Source organism: Drosophila albomicans, chromosome 2R (genome assembly GCF_009650485.2).
Source record: "Drosophila albomicans strain 15112-1751.03 chromosome 2R, ASM965048v2, whole genome shotgun sequence".
In the NCBI taxonomy this organism is placed as follows: Eukaryota; Metazoa; Arthropoda; class Insecta; order Diptera; family Drosophilidae; genus Drosophila; species Drosophila albomicans.
The window spans coordinates 18553523-18570374 of record NC_047631.2 but is presented as its reverse complement, the minus strand read 5'-3'; the positions used below and the strand labels follow the sequence as shown (position 1 = coordinate 18570374).

Sequence of the window (16852 nt, the reverse complement as noted above, 5' to 3'; positions counted from 1 at the left end):
GCAATGCCCAGAGCAAGACTAGCTGAACATGTTTCCACACTCACGTTTACATTTCACACCCACAAATTCACACATTCACATATGCATACATACATTGACATATAGTACACTCAGAAAAACGCTCAGCGAATTGCATGCCAACAAAAAGTAGTTACAAAATTTCCCCAAAATTTCGTCAAAATACTTAGAAAACTGTGTTACACAAAGACACATAGAAAAACACATCAACACAGACACGTATATACACTTCGAAAATGAAAATAAAAATATATATTTAAATCAATATCGTGAATTCGCCAATCACACATATATTACTATATATATGTAAATGTATGTATGTACAAACAATGTAATGCAGGAGAACCGGGTGCTGGATGTTCCGCTCACGCAGATGGGTGTGATGGATCCGCAGGTAGCTAATACTCCTAAGACCCACAATAACAATAAATAAACAAAAAAGAATAAATAAAAAAAAAAAAAAAAAAAATACTTGACAGCAAGTGAACTTTTTAAACGTTTCTTCTTGAGTTCTGTGTTTACTTCAATTTCTATCATCACCAAACGTAGCAAACGCTCATTTAAAAGGCACTTCCACTTCCCCTAAAAAAAAACCCCTATGATATAATATCACAAGTCAGTCCATTAAGAATAAGAGCTAAAATTTAATGCTCGGTTTACCGGGATTAAAAATGCGCTTGCAGAGTTTCATTCACAAAATAAAGATGCTAATCAAATTATTAAAATATTTATTTATTATGATTTCCTTTACTTAAAACATAAATAGAACTCTGTCAGCGTATCTACTGTAGATAAGCAACGAATCATCCAGCGCACAAATGATTTACTAACCCTCCCCTTAAATGCTATTAGTATCAACTTAGTCTTACAAGATGCAGTATTATCTAGAATTTCATTTGACATGTAGAAAAAGCTTTTATTTCTTAAGCATTGCTTCAAGTGGCATCTTATCGAAATTCTGCTATTAACAAATCATACATCAGATCCATCATAATCAGCTATAACAAGATCACCCCATCGCAGTGCATGTCGAACTATATCATCACAATGAAATCGAAACAATTGACAAATACATTTGCTACAAAAGATACAAATACAAAAAAGAAACAACAATGGATAATCAACTCGCTATGTGAAATCTTTGCATTTGAATTGAGAGCATGCTATGCCTGTTTTGAAGTACTTCTACTTTTTCTCTAAATTGTAAAGTTCATTCAACATAGATTTAAAATATTGTATAATCTATAACCCACAGTGAACTGTTCCATATTCGGGCGAAAGAAGAAGCAGTGTCGGGACAAATATTTGGCCAAACATAATGCCATATTCGATACGCTCGATGTGGTCACATACGAAGAGGTTGTCAAAGTGCCAGGTATATATTTTTTATACGACATTTAAATATGATCCATTAATAATAATATGCTCGTTCTATTAGTTGGTGATCCGAATTTTCAGCGCAAGACTTTGGTGCTACTTGGTGCACATGGCGTTGGTCGGCGGCATATAAAGAATACTTTAATATCAAAGTATCCCGATAAATATGCCTATCCCATACCACGTAAGTTAACTGCAGAGTTGAGTTGTATGTTAATTGAGAGTAAAATATCAAATGTTTAGATACAACGAGACCTGCTAAGCCCGAGGAGGAGAACGGACGCAGTTATTACTTTGTCTCACACGACGAAATGATGGCCGACATTGGTGCCAATGAGTATTTGGAATACGGTAAGTAGACGACATTGATAATCATCTCAAAGAATGTACTTTTTAATCGTGCTTTAACCATTGTTTAGGTACCCACGAGGATGCCATGTATGGTACCAAGCTGGACACCATACGACGCATACACACTGAGGGCAAAATGGCCATACTAGATGTGGAGCCGCAGGCACTTAAAATACTGCGCACAGCTGAATTCACGCCCTATGTGGTGTTTATAGCGGCGCCCTCGCTCCAGAACATTGCAGACGTAAGGGCGATGGAATTCTCTTTACTCTTTTTCAATAAGAATTTGAATTTTTGTTTTGTTCTTTTTCATTTGCAGTACGATGGCAGCCTGGAGCGATTGGCCAAGGAATCGGATATGCTGCGTCAACTGTATGGCCATTTCTTTGACCTGACCATTGTGAACAACGATATTAGCGAGACGATTGCCACGCTGGAGACGGCCATTGAGCGTGTACACACCACACCACAATGGGTGCCGGTGTCCTGGCTCTACTGACAAGACAGTGAGCTGGAATGCCCCGACTGTCTCGATGGCTGCGATTGCGAGTGGGATGCATACACACAGGCGTCCAATGTGGCGCTCTACTGAGTACATACTCACACACACACTCACACTCTCAAACACACACCATTAAAGTATTAACAAGGCACAAATACAACACATACAACTACTACAGTGAAGTTGGTAGGCGCCTGGCGCCATCCTCAAAAAACATACACACACAACAATAACACACACACACGTCTACATATATAGAAATGGGTATTATGGGAACTGCAGTCGCAACGCAAAGACAAAAATGTTAATTTTCAATATTGAATTTCAAGGTAATATTGTTTTTTGTTTTAGTATAAGTTAACTATTATTATTATTATTATTATTGTATTGTATTTGCCATTCCAGTAAGCTGCCGCAAGCAGTTTGTTTTATTGTTTATGTTTATTGTTTGATCTAGACATTTATTTAGTATTCTTTTGCCAGACAGCATTAAACGCTTATGTAAATCCTACACTTGTTAGTGATTAAGTTAAATGGAAAATGAACAGCAGCAGCAGCAACAACAAAGCACTCCAGCAAATAAATTCAAAATGTAAAATGTTTACGAAAGTTTAGTTGCAACATGAAAGTCTTTTGAAAAGCGAGCGTCAAACGAGTTAGTAAATTATAGGAAACTACGTAATTAAATTTAACTAACATAGAACATGATAAAAAAAAAAACAAAAAACAAAATTAAAGCAAGTCACAAACAAAGTAACAACAGCAACAAGAGCATGGGGAAGATGAATAAAACAAAGTATGATGTGAGCAATTTCAAGTGTTTCAAACAAATTAAAACAATTAAATACACATTAAAAGTAAAACAAAAAACAAAACAAAACAAAAAAAAAGAAAAAATATAATAAAGGAAAGAGATGAATAAAAACGAAAATGAAGATTTAATGAATATAACTCAAAAATGTGCACGGTTTTAAATGCAATAAAGAAAATACATAATAAATATATAAAAAAAAACAAGCAAAATAAGGAAAGAATACACTTACATACACAAAGCAAATGCAAAAGCTAAACCAAAACCAAAAGCGAATAAAATTGTTGAAGTTGAATTAATTTAATTAAGAATTTAAAAGGAAAAATGCAATCAAACAATATAAGCGTAATTTATTTGCCACAGCGTTATCATAATAAACGAACACTTAATTAAACAATGGCAAATTAAAAGAACATAGAGTGAGCACAAAACACACACAAACACACGCATACTAACACCCAATCACACACACATCACACACATGCAACAACAACTGACAAACAATAAATGATGAATAAAAAATAAAAGTATTGAAATAAATTAAACACGAGCGGTAAACGGTTAATGAAATACCTTATGACGAACCACTATTTAATAATCGAAAATAAATAAAATCACACAAGTGTGAGCAGAACAGCGCAGCACACATTCACACACACACACACTCACACACATAAACGTATATATATGAAATATACACATATATTTTTGAACAACTCAAACTCAGGTTGGATACATTGAAAATCAGACAAGTTATATAAGATTAATATAGCGAGCGCTTCCTTTTAACCCACAGCCAATAAGCAAACAACAGACAGCTAATTTTAGTGAACCAAATCAATGAACCCACAATCCAAAAAGTAAAAGAACGAAAAACTTAAAAAAAAAGACAACAACCTTAAAAAAAAACCTTAACAAAAAAATGAGCAAAAAGAACCACCCAAATAGCGTCGCAGCTTTAAGTTTTTAATGCTATGTATTACGTATACAACAAATGAAATTATGAGAAATGACAAAAACGGAATCATGTAGATGAAACTATGAATACCATACGAGAATACCCTATACCATATAATACATATGGCAGCAGCTCATCAGTTTTTACAGGTTTGCTAATGGCACCTGCTTTTACAGAGTGGAAAATGCGCTCGTTTTTCCCCTCCCCACAAGAAATTTTATTCGAATATATGAATGATTATTCAATTTGTTTATATTTTAAATCGAGAAAAACAAAACAACAAAAAACAGACGAGGTCGTAAATAGGCAGCTAGATCTGAACTTCATCTGCTACTCGCGTATCTCGAGCTATTTTGTAAGTTTAACAAACTTAAATGGATCAACGTAAAGTTAGTGCCAAGACGTCTTGGGGCAACCTGCAGTTGGATTCCTAATGCTACGTGGAACACTCTTACTTTAGGCCAACATAATAGCGCCAACACAAAACAGAACAACATATTGGGCAAATGCGAATGGAAGCACATTAAATTCTTATAATTAGAATTTACAAAAAAAAAAGAGAAAAACGGGAGTATAATAAATGAGACGCGAAAAAATGAAAACAAAATAATAAAAACTAATAACGAAACATTTAAATTTGTAATCATGCAGCACATTTGGTGGCAGACAGCGATTAACCCACTTTAATCCCCCCCATTTAATTCCATTTGAGCCGGAGCTTATTTAAATCAGATGCAAACACAAGCATCCAACCATTCTCCACACAATAGTTACAAAAAAAATTATGGAGTTTTACCCACAATATGAAGAAAAAAGAAAAACTACATGATAAATTCTATGGTTTCAAGATGGTTGAGAACATATACGACGAGTACGCGATTATATGTATGTTTATGTATGCAATATTTGTGAGCTGGTCTATCAATTTTACTCCGTTCTGAGCGTTAGCGTTACAGCTGATACGATGACAAGCAGGCAGCATTCGAGTGCAAGCAAATCATAGATGTATTCCCAAAATGAAAGAAGAGTCGAGAAAGAACCTAACCCAAACAAACAAGAACTAAACTACCTAATACCCACGACAAACGCAGCCGAGTGGCCAAATTAACTAAGTAGTACTTACTTATACCTTAAATACCTAGAATGAAAAAGTGTACTGTGTATTGTACTTGTACTTGTATGTATATTTTGCAGCCCCCAGTTGGCTGGGTGTGCCACAACACCAATGCTCAAATCAAAATCTTATATTTTACCATGATATTTGGGTAATACTTATGTACTTTATTGTGTATGTATGATGATGATGATGTTAAAACGGGGCCCCTTCCGGCTAGAAATGATACTATTGTTTTCTTTTTTTTGTTATGCGAATTTTGTTTTGTTCTTTTTTTTTTGGGTTTCTTATCATTTCATTTTTTCATAGCGAATGCGAGCAAATTGTAGCTGTATATTAAGAATAATTTCACATTAATATTAAGTAAAATTTATTGTTGATATTACATAAATGATGATGATGATGATGACGATGATGATGAAATGGTAAACGAAACCAAAACATAAAAGAATAGAATGAAAACAGAAACAAATGCAACCCGAGTGAATTAGAATTTTTCTCTAATTTCAAGAGTTGATAATGATAATGGTAATGATACATTAATGATAATGAATGACAAGTGAGAGGATAAAGATGTGCATGTATTCAAAATGATGATACTGATACTTATGATCCCCAAAAAACTGTCAAAATGTCAATATAAGTAATTAGATTGGCACTATTCGAGCTATTTGAGTGAATTGTTATTAAAATATAAATGGAATAAGATCGATAATGTGCAAATAGTTGAGACGTTAGTAAATATCATTTGAAATAAATGATGAAAATGATGACATTATATATACATAGTTTAAACATGGGATTAATAATAAATAAAGATTGAAACGAAAGGGAATGCGAATTAAAAATTAATAAAACAAAAAGGAAATAAACACTTAACCCTCGCCGTTTCTTTATAACTTTCAACAACAATCACGAACAGCAAAAAGATTAAAACAAAATATACATGTATGTGTATGTGTGTGTATAATGTAAGTATAATCAGAATTGCAGTGTAGCCAAAAAGGCGAAATTTCAAGCACTTTTACACTGATTTTCAGAAAAGAACCGCCGTTCTTAGAAACTCTCCAATGGAACTCAGCAAAATGAGCGGATGGTCGTGACAATGTGAAACTATTCGTAAAGACACATCACACATGTATATATTTTCATACATACTTCATATCGTGTTGTACATATGTATGTACATACATCTTTAGTGTTTCTAATTGAAAAATTATACAAGTTTTCAAAGAGTGTCGGCGTCGTCATAGCAGCTTAAAGTTTGACCTAAATTTGTTTTGAATATTTTTCAAGGTAATGCAAATTTGATACTTTCGCTTTTATCATTTTTCTTTTTGTAGTTTTTTTTTTGTTGTTACTTTGGTTGGAGTGTGTTGACCGGCAGTTGGGACTGAAGTTTCAGCAGTTGCTTCATTATTCTATTTAAGTATTTCGCAAAAAGATTTTCTGTTGAACTGCAATCATTTCAATTTGTTATGTTATTAGTTGTTGGTCCCACGTCGCTTCGACCACAACCCAAAGACCAAATCCCAGAACGTTCCCGGGTCCCATGCATTTTAGTATGCCAATGTGGAAGCGGCAGACGTGCCGGGAAATATTAATAAGCGGAAAAGCTGTGGGGGAGCTGGGCACATACATAAACACTCCATGCATACATATGCATAAATACATTCATCATAAACACACATCGCTCGCATAAGAGTAGCACACGCACACCTCATAGACAGCGGAGACATTTAGACATTTGTGTCATGTGCTATTACCGTTGTTGCGCCCCACTGTGTGTGGTGGGCATGACAGGGGCAGACGACCAGAACATCTGCCTGCCAGCCAGTCAGCCAGTCATTGAACTGCAGCTGCAGCACAGTGGGCAACCGAGCAATTATGTCACTGAAATCGATTTCAGCCACCGAAACTTGATTTATATATTTTAATTGCAATTTGCGGTCATAACCCACTAATAACATTTGATGGACAGCATTAAAAGCGAACGCAATTCAAAACACAGCGCAGCAAGTTGACAAATTATTTTCCGTGTTGAATTCGATCCGCTATCATTTTAATCCATGAAGCTTTCCGCAATGAATAGGCTTCAAAAAATCGGGTTTGCTGTGTCTTTATTAGGGAAGTTATTTATTTTTATGTATGCTATCATTGCTAATATTATTCAAAGTGGCTAAAAATACTTTTATATAAATCTGATGATGGTATTGAAAAATGTGTGAATTTCATAATATGAGTGCACAATGAAAATATGAGCTTTAAATTAGCATATTTTATATTACCCTAGTTAACAATATTTGTTTATTTCTGTTTTTCTGTTTTGTATTTTATTATATTCCTAAATTTTAATTTCTGTATAAGCTCCAGAATATTTTTTATAGATATATATGTACATATATTATATGTGAGAAGATATTTTTTAATGCACTTTTATAAAGCTACGAAACTTTTAAACTTTATTTTACTTTATTATATACAGCTATATATATATTATATATTATATTTTATACAGCTACGAAACTTTAAAACCTTATATTTATATTTATAAATTTTAATTCCTATATAAGCATCAGAATATTTTTATATATATATTGTTTATGCACTTTTATAAAGCTAAGATTCTTTTAGCAATTTAATTTTATAAGTTTATTTTTAGCATCAATAAATTTTAAAATGTATATTATTATTTGAAAGACTCAAAATAATCTTCAAAATGTTGATTTACATTTCGAAAGAATATTCACATTGAATGTAAATGCAATTCTAGACCACTGTGCGCTGTTGCGCCGCTGCTCGGCTTATTCTCTCAAGCGATCGAGTTTTGGTAGCTGGTAGCTGGTAGCGGGTAGCTGCTAGCTGCTAGCTGTCTCAATACACACACCGGCTGCCAGTTTCAGTTTTGTTTCGAGTCTGCGCGGTGGAAGTTGTGCGCCGTGTACTTGCCCAGTTCGATTTTGGAGTGTGCTCGTGCTATTATAAGTGCTTAGAGAAGTCGACGTCAGATTCCGGCTTTTTAATTGCAATTGGAAGGCACGTGTGTGTGTGCGTGTGTTGTGTATGTGTAAGTGTGTATTGGTGTAAATATATATACAACGTTTACCTGAAGCGCTTCTGTGTGTGTGGTTGGGCAGCCGGAATTTCTGAGTGTTGTTGCTAAAACTTAAAACTTGTAAACAGTGCGCGCAATTTCAACGTCCACGGCACCAACAACTATCACTAAAACAACAAAAATACAATTCAAAGTTACAAAATTCTGAAGAAATCGCTTATCAATAAGACAATTGGAGGCGCCTTCAGGCCGTGCATAGATTATGCTGCTGTTCCGTATCGCCTTCAGAATAATGTTCGCAGTCTCGACTGACCTTTAACATTGTCCATCATCGGGCAATATAGAAGTGTTTCTGTGTGTACGTGTGTGTGTGTATTTAATGATGCTAAACGCGCTTTGTGCATTGGCCCCTGGTGTCAGTTAGCTGTGCGATAAGGCAAACCAGTGGCAAACGAGTCGTCGTCTGGCCGACCAATCGCCGACGATTGCCTCGTTGTGCTATAATTAAAACTAACTTTAAATCTAAATCTAAGTCTGACTCCAAGTTAGAGTGTATCTCTCTCACTCGCTCTCTTAGTGCGTGTCAAAGCTTATCTCGATGTTGCCTCTGCTGTTTTGTGAATTCTAGTGTGCAGTCTAACAACATCAACATCATCAACAACAACAACAACAGCAACAGTGTTTTAAGCTCAAGTTGTATTTAACACCGTTCAAGGAAACAACTGGCAGCAAAGCACAGAAAACAAAAAACGACATCAACACATATGGTCATAAAAATATAAACTGCAGACCTTATGCGTGCCCTTCGTGCGATCGCGTCGTCCCCAGACCCCAAACCCCAAACCCCAGACCCCAGGTCGGCCACAAAAGAGCGCATAAAGAGCGCATAAAGAATCTCCAATTGAGCTGATGACTCCGTCGTAGTAGTCTCCATCGTCATTGCCTCTTCGTCGCCTCATCTCCGCCAGCGTCGTCGAATCGTTGTCGATCTGCTTGGCTGACTGACAAAGTAGTCTCGGACGCAATCGTCAACATAGCGCGCGCATTGAATTTTTGATTCATTTGCACGGCATCAACAACTCGCTGGCTGTGTCCGTTCATCATTTTGGCTTTCAATTTGGGTCTTGGTTTGGGTTTCTGTATCGGTGACGGTGTCGGTCTTGGTTTCGGTTTCGGCTTCGGGTTTTTGGTCTTTTTCGCACAAGGTTATGCGTATGCTGCCATTGTAAATGCCTATAACCGATACCCACACACTATATCATTATATCATAAATACATTAGTATGTATACAAATGTACGCCTGAGTTCACATTGTGGTGTCTTAAGTTGTCTTAAGCTCTTAAGTTGACAATTGCCAAAGACTGTCAGCAGAAATCAATGGAGCAGCGGAAACAAAAGAGCTTTGGCATTAGGGGTAGTCACTGCTCGTTAGATCGAAATAGAATATAAAATATTTTCATTCCAAATTATAAACAAATCATGCTGACGTTCTAAACTCCAATTGTATCGCACTTAATGACAAGCATTACAAGGTGATTAAATCTGATTAAACTCGATAGTGCTCTGCACGTATTTCCGAGGGTATTTTGAATTTTGCACTGCGTTCGCAACGTGTCAGAAATAAAACGGATCTTGCATAAGGGAAACCCAAAAATATAAAAAAAGCTGCAAAAATTATGTTAACAAATTCATCTTTAGTTTTTATTGCGAATTATTTCAGTTTGAGTTTAAAACGATTGATTCAAGTATTCAGTCAGTCATTCAAAGCGCGCAGCTTCTTTCACAATCTGCATGCTCATTCTGTTATGTTTTTCTTTGAGTTAGGGCATTATCATGCTGCACGACCAGCGTCAGTGACTTTTGTTGTCACCTACATGTTATGGTTCGCTTGAGATGCTCACATTTTGACCGTCATCATATTTATTGTTTGGCAAATGTTACGCTTCAGTGTCCAACAAACCACATTGCGATGGCAGAGACAGGTGCAGAGGCAGCGACAGCGACAGGTGTGACTCATAAACATGGCTAACACCCAACAGTGAGTGTTTTTTTTTTCGGCTAACCTTTATGTTTTGACCGGTTCAACACGTCTGCCGCTGTTGTTGTTGTTGCTGTTGCTGCTGTCGTTGATAACGACGGTTAATTCTAAGCACTCTTTTACTGAGTTTTGCGCAACAAGTTGCAATGTGGTTAGCAGTTGTCGTTTTGCCTTTGTTGTGCCAGTTTGTTGCTGCTGCTGCTGTCGTTGTTGCTGCTTTGTTGTTTGCTACTTTGCTGTTTGCTGCTGTGGCTTCCTCGTCCCAGTCAAGAGATCGGCAAACAGCAAACTGGTTTTAAGTGGCGCGCACAAACTGTTATAAAATTTTGCGAGGCATACAAAAAAAAAAGAAAAGAAAAATTAAAAATATATCTTAAGGAAATAATTTGGATGTCGGACGATCCAAAGACGACGTTTTGTCGCTGATCTAATTGAAACGTATTTAGCTATATATATTTCATGGCTAATTGCAGACAAAAGTCGGTGATACAGCCAGCCATTTAGCTCATCTCGTTGTAAGCATCACCTTGCCTCGGTTCAAGTTCAACGCCGCTGCTGGTTCACGGTCAATTAGAGCTGAAACCTCGTCTCTACCCGTAGATTGCAGATCACCAGTCACAGCGCATAAATTATCGCTAGCTCAGTGTGCATGTTGTGTATGTGTATGTGTATGTTATATGAGCACTGCTCGCAAAAAACGAATAATAAATAATAAAACAAGTATAGTTAGTATTATATACTAAGTAGTCGCAGTTGCCGTTCTTCTCGTTGTTGTTGTTGTTGATGGTTTTTTGCTCGTTGTAAGGTTGCTAAAGACATTTGTCTACAATACCCGCTCCCTCCTCGCTCTGCCATTACAGCCCCCCTTCTCCATCGGTACTCTGCACATTGCATGTGACGACCAAACAACAGCTGAGCGATGAGCCCCAGCCCCTGCCCGTGCCCGCGACCGCGCCTCTTCTGGCTCTGGCTGTGGCTGTTGACACTGGCAACGATTGTGTTAGCGGTCAGTGGCAGTCGCGAGTCTCAGCTGCGTATTGGCAAAGCGATCAATATATTTTTGCGTTACGGCTATCTGGGCATCTCGATGCGTGTGATACCCTACAACGATAGTGCCGAGAGCGAGCGATGGATATTCAAGGAGCCAACGAGAAACATCTACAAGGTAAGTTCTATAGCATTGTCATTTAATGTCCCACAAATGTATTTTAAATCACAATCCCAATCATTTTGTAGATTTCGTTGAACCGTTAAATATATTGTATAATTATAAATTCAACGAATTTCTGTTGACCGTTAGCTCATCACGTGGTTCATAGAATTTAAACTAGTTTGCCCATAAAGCTCTGTTCAAGGCTTCATCAATAAAAAAAAATGTGTATCTTGGATTTAAATGTGAAGTCAAAGAGATTTGTCATAATTCGACTCTCAAATGAATGCCACATCTAATCGCCGCATCTTTTGACATTTCCGCATAAGCTTGATTTATTTTTGTTTAAAGAGTTTTTTCTCTTTTGTTTTTGTTCTTTTGCAGAACATGAGTGCATTGGCGCAGAGCCATGAAGATGATACGCCAGGCATTTTCCATGGCGACTTTCACATGGAATTCTGTGAGAATCGTCGCCAACTCTTCCAGGCATATTTCCGTGACTTTACCATTGAGCATCTGGACAAGCCATGGGAAGCATTCACGGGTGGCTGGTTTCCTCACAATGCGGCCAAGAAGCTGGGCATCAACACCTCCTTCATCGAGGGCGATTACTCCTATGTGTTGGTGCGAGTTGTGCGCTTCAGGGAAACAGGAAAGCTGAATACCGAGATCCCGATCAATCAGCCATTGGAACCGGATGTTCGAGCGCGTTTCCAACAGTTTCAGGTTGGCAATCTAACGTCGGCTGTGCGGTTCATGGAATCCATTGGCACACACTATGTGAACTCGTATACGACGGGAAACTCGCTGTATCAGGTATTTGTGTACAGTCGCAAGAACTACAAAATGCTGAAGGATCGCGTGAAGAGCAAAGGCTTGAATGCTCTATCCAAAATCGATCTGTACAACTATTTTGCGCCGTGGTTTGCCGAACATCTGGGCCAGATACGGTCGGCGAGTGCTAATGCAACAGTGGAACGCTGGGCACGTCGCAAACTGCAATTTGAGTACTTTGTGGTCAAGTATGTGACCCTTCTCAAGCTGCATGGCAACAGCACGCTGCTGAGATCTTTGGACAGCCTGCTGGACAACGATGCCATCCTGCAGCTGGACTTGAAGGCACTTAATGTTGTCTTCAGGGAAGATCCACAGAAGGAGAGCTGGTTCCACGAAGTGCTTGACAACAATATGAAACTGTGGGAGCTCAACATGCCACTCAATCATCCGAGTCGATAGGCAAACGCTGGAATAACTAACACACATACATAGGAGGGTACCATATAGTTCCTAAATGCAAGTTATGCAAGAAGGCGCCACCGTCTTGGTGGATGGAGCTGCTACCATATCATGTAACCATATGTAGCATATGTACTTGTAGCTTAAGTCTGTAGCGCGTAATTACTGTTCTGCCTGTGATAGTTTTTAGATAGTTTAATTAAACGAATGAACGTACTTTGAATATTAATGTAGTGTGAATATTTGTAATTCTTACCGACTCGCATTCATGCATTAAACATTTTTTTAACTGATGCGCACTTGTTTTTATTCTCCGTTTGACCTTTTTGAAAATCAGTTTCGTCATTCAACTGCTCTCAAACTGTCTTAGCGAAGCTATCAACAATTGATGTGTGGAGAGTTGTGAACAAACAGTTTGGAGATTAGTAAAGAATTGCACCACACAGTTTGATGGGAATTGTGAATAATGTAGCTCACAGTTTAGGGTATACTGTTTCGTTCTATAGTTGTGCGACCACTGTTTCTCCATTATTTGGTTTGTGTACTTGCTAGCACTGTTTTGCTGTGAAACCACTATTTTACCATTATTAAAAATATGTGATCCTAAAAGTATGCAAGTATATTTTTGGAATTTGATACTGGTTTTAAGAATTCATTTTTAAATATTTTTGTTGAATACCATTTTTGTTAAAATCGCTGCAATTTAATCTATGTTGACAGCCAGGTCCAATTAACATATAGATTTGGTACTATATTTATATTCATTTAATCACAGACTCCATAAATACTATAAAATGATATTATTTACTGTCTGGATGTCGCCTTTTATGTCTTCTTCTTTCCGTGTGCTTGTAAACAACAAAAATTATGTATTTTGAAATTTTGTACTTTCGCTCTCCTTATCTTTTTTAAATATAATTTAGCTGTAGTTTAATAAATCTAAATAGCGTTTTTTATATTGGAATTTTGTTGGATAAACTTGTTACCCCATGAACTTATGTGTAGCCTCTATAAGAAAATGTCCTTGTTATAAACATTACATTGGCAATGGATTCATCCATTTGAATTCTCTTTAAAGGTCCCTTGATAGGGCAACATTGTTAACTAAATGTATATAAATGATTATGACATAGTTGGTAAATGTAAAGTTATGTATTTAACATTTTGTTATTTATTGCATGTTACTTTCTTAATTGAAAAATGGGTCAATCAAAAAATATAACATTGAGTATATTTAAAAAGATACCCTGTTCTTTCGCCCTTCATAATAACACTTCAAATGAATTTAAAGATGTATACATAAATTTAATATTGTAGTTCGGTTACCTTTTGAATATTTATAAATAACATTAGGTTATGTACATATGTACATAATAAAAATAATTTCAAATTAAAAAAATTCATCGAGCTACATCTTACGATAATTGATTCAATATGGTTTGCAGTTGATACTGTGATTTCTTATATGTTTTCCATTTCAAATTTATATGGATGTGGTCGAAATTTAGTTTATTGCAGCCTGACTGAACTGTATTATTGTTTTGTATTAGATATATTGTTAAGACTATTGCTATTGCTATCCTTTCACTTGGTTGTCACTCTGAAGGGAATGATTTGTAAATGACCGAGTTGTCTTATGAAACTTAAGATAGCCAAGGGTTATCAAGGGCTACAGTGCAGTTAGCATCGGGCTGAATGCCGAAGTCGGATAGATAGCGGCAGGCAAAGGCAATCAGCCAGCTGGCTACGCATATGAATCTGATGATGGGGATTGGAAAGGCAAGGCGAGGCAAGGCAATTGGAGGAAGAGGAGGGGCAGGCAGGCAGGCAGCCACCGCTGCGACGTCGACTATGCTGTTGATAAACTCATCCATCTCCAATCCACTTACGAGCGCAAATATTTACACAATTTACTCGAAAACGGAGGTATGAGCATATAATATTTCCAAAAACGATGGCAAACACACACACATATACATATACACACACGCACAGACAGATAGAGATACGTGTGTGTGTGTGTGTGTGTGAGTATATGGACGAATGTTTGGTAGTTAGGCACAGCACAACAGCAACAAACCTCATCATTAGACAGACATATTTTGGGCATTGCAAATCAATGATGATGATTTGGGTGAGACGCATAGTTCTGCACATGAATGAAATCGCAAGCATCGTTACTTCTCCATATCCAAATGCTCTAAATATCGACATGCGTGTGAATCTCCCACTGTGTGTGTGTGTGTGTGTGTGTATGTTAAGTTCAAAAACTGAGCGAGCAGCAAGCAAATCAACTATGTACATAATACATATAAAATATGAGGGAATGGGAATGGCGAAGAGCCTTGGGTATGGGTTATTTCGCATGCACCCCATATGTGTGTGTGTGTGTGTGTGTGTGTGCGTGTGTGTACAATATCTATGTACATACTTATACAGATCGGAAGCAGCTTAAATATATAATGGCTGCCTGCCAGCATTTTGTGATTTTGTGTCTGCGTTTCAATCAAACTGGTCAGCCAAATGTCCAAGCGGCAACAGCTACTCAACAAAATTGGAAATGCCATTGGCTTGAGGGCGGCAAGGGGGCAGGGGGCAGGGGAGCATGGCGGATGGACGGATGGGATTGGAGATGTGCTATGGGCTGATTGGTGGTCAATGCCAAACATCAATAATAATTCCATAAATGTAATTTGGGAGAGGCAGGCCACACAGTCATTTTGATTGAGCTCTTAATTGCACTGCAATGCTGAGCCTTAAGTCCTTATCCTCATCCATCCATTCTGATGAGCTCTTTCATTAGTTGAAGTGCAAACCTAATTAAGGCTCGAATGGCTATTGGTAAAGCCATTCAATTAATATGGCTGACCATTTTACTAGACTTTTTAAGTTAAGAGCAGAAATTTGGTTGTTCAAATAATGTATTAAATATTTTAAAAAGAAAATAAATTATATTAAATTTGTTAAGTTATTTAAAAATTAAATCTTCAACTCAATATTATATAAATTATAATATTGAAATATAAATGCTGATAATATTTATTCAAAAATGCAAACAACATTTAAGGTTGCATTTTTTTAAAGAGTCTCCATTGAAGACAAGCGCTTCCGGTATCAAGTAAATGCATTGTTTGTTTAACTATTAGGATTGAAATGTTTTCTCAAAGAGTCAAGCCAAAACAAAAATATTGCCTCGACTTAGGCTCGAGAAAATTGGGAAAATCCTGCGCACAATCCGAAAAACACGTTGAAAAGTCAAAAGTCCGGCTTATGGTTAAGCGCAATTAGCGTTAATTGCCCTGGACAACACAGCCAACAACAACAACCACAACAACAGCAACGTCGACGATGGCAGCAAGGAATTGAAGAACAACAACAAGAACGACTATTGCAAAAACAAAAGCGAAAGCAAAAATAACACTGGATTCCCACAGTCAACGCATGAGCTGCAAGGACCTGCTGCCATCGCCATCGCCATCGCAATCGCCGTTGCCTTTGTTGCTGGTTGCCGATACATTGCTGTTGTTGCACACACGCAACATTGCGGCCACTTGAAGTTTAATTTAATTTTTTCTTGCGGCTGCCGCAGCGTCGCTTGCTTCAAGTGCCAGCGCCCAGGGATTGGCTGTTGATTGGCGGGTCATTTGGTGGGTGGTTTAGCTTGGGTTAGCACGTTGGGCTGCCATAGTTTCCAGCGACATCATCATCATCATCATCATTGGCATTGGCATCTACTTCGACAACGACGTCATAATCATTGGGAAACGCAACGCCAACGCAATCGACGTTCGTCAAGCTCGTGTCGCAACTTGCGATGATTGATGGTGCGTAATTTGGAAAATTAGAAGCACATAGAAGGACGAGCAGTTTAACCAGGACACCCAGGAAGGATATGCCAGAGTAGCAACAGCAGCAACATCAGCAGCAGCAAAGGGGTGGTTCTGCTCCTTTTTATTTTATTTTACTTTTTCGTTTTTTTTTTTTGGGCCCGTTTGAAAGCGAAACGCTGAAGCACCGCCCTTGCTAATGTTGTTGGCACAACAAGGTGTGTCCTGGTCGGCTGGTGTGCTGGTCGACTCGATTGTCCTGGCCGCGTGTCCTGACGCTTGCAGCCAGACCAACACAGTTGCGCGTGGTTATTAGAAAACAATTTAATTAAATATTCACTTGAAACACAACAGAAGCCGAAGCCGAATGGCAGCAACCAAACTCGAACGTCACTTTCCCATCATAAAGGACTCT

General features: G+C 37.5%; 2 protein-coding genes across 11 annotated transcripts in view; both read left to right on the top strand.

Moving 5' to 3' along the window:
- The window catches only part of LOC117576321 (peripheral plasma membrane protein CASK), a 35029-nt gene extending 32401 nt beyond the window's left edge, over positions 1-2628 (top strand). For 3 of the 9 annotated variants that reach the window (XM_052008000.1, XM_052008006.1, XM_052008004.1), the window contains 6 exons: positions 359-412; positions 1274-1393; positions 1457-1579; positions 1639-1746; positions 1815-1990; positions 2066-2628. In XM_052008000.1, coding sequence (XP_051863960.1) covers positions 359-412; positions 1274-1393; positions 1457-1579; positions 1639-1746; positions 1815-1990; positions 2066-2245 — 761 coding nt within the window. In that variant the 3' untranslated portion in view covers positions 2246-2628. The remainder of the gene's footprint in view (positions 1-358; positions 413-1273; positions 1394-1456; positions 1580-1638; positions 1747-1814; positions 1991-2065) is intronic. The other 6 variants (XM_052008003.1, XM_052008002.1, XM_052008005.1 and 3 more) reach the window with 3 other exon arrangements.
- A 5391-nt stretch (positions 2629-8019) lies between these two features.
- On the top strand, positions 8020-12903 carry LOC117576322 (torso-like protein). 2 transcript variants are annotated; one of them, XM_034260988.2, is made up of 3 exons: positions 8020-8198; positions 11085-11389; positions 11759-12903. In XM_034260988.2, exons 2-3 carry the CDS (start codon positions 11144-11146, stop codon positions 12608-12610), a joined length of 1098 nt encoding a protein of 365 aa, XP_034116879.1. In that variant the 5' UTR covers positions 8020-8198; positions 11085-11143; the 3' UTR covers positions 12611-12903. The 2 variants fall into 2 exon arrangements, with proteins under 2 accessions (XP_034116879.1, XP_051863969.1); XM_052008009.1 differs by having other exon boundaries at positions 8020-8204.
- The last annotated feature ends 3949 nt before the right edge of the window (positions 12904-16852 follow it).

Coding starts and splice junctions, on each gene's coding strand:
- LOC117576322 (XM_034260988.2), top strand. CDS start 11,144: ATGAGCCCCAGCCCCTGCCCGTGCCCGCGACCGCGCCTCTTCTGGCTC. Junction 11,390..11,758: donor CAACGAGAAACATCTACAAG/GTAAGTTCTATA, acceptor GTTCTTTTGCAG/AACATGAGTGCATTGGCGCA.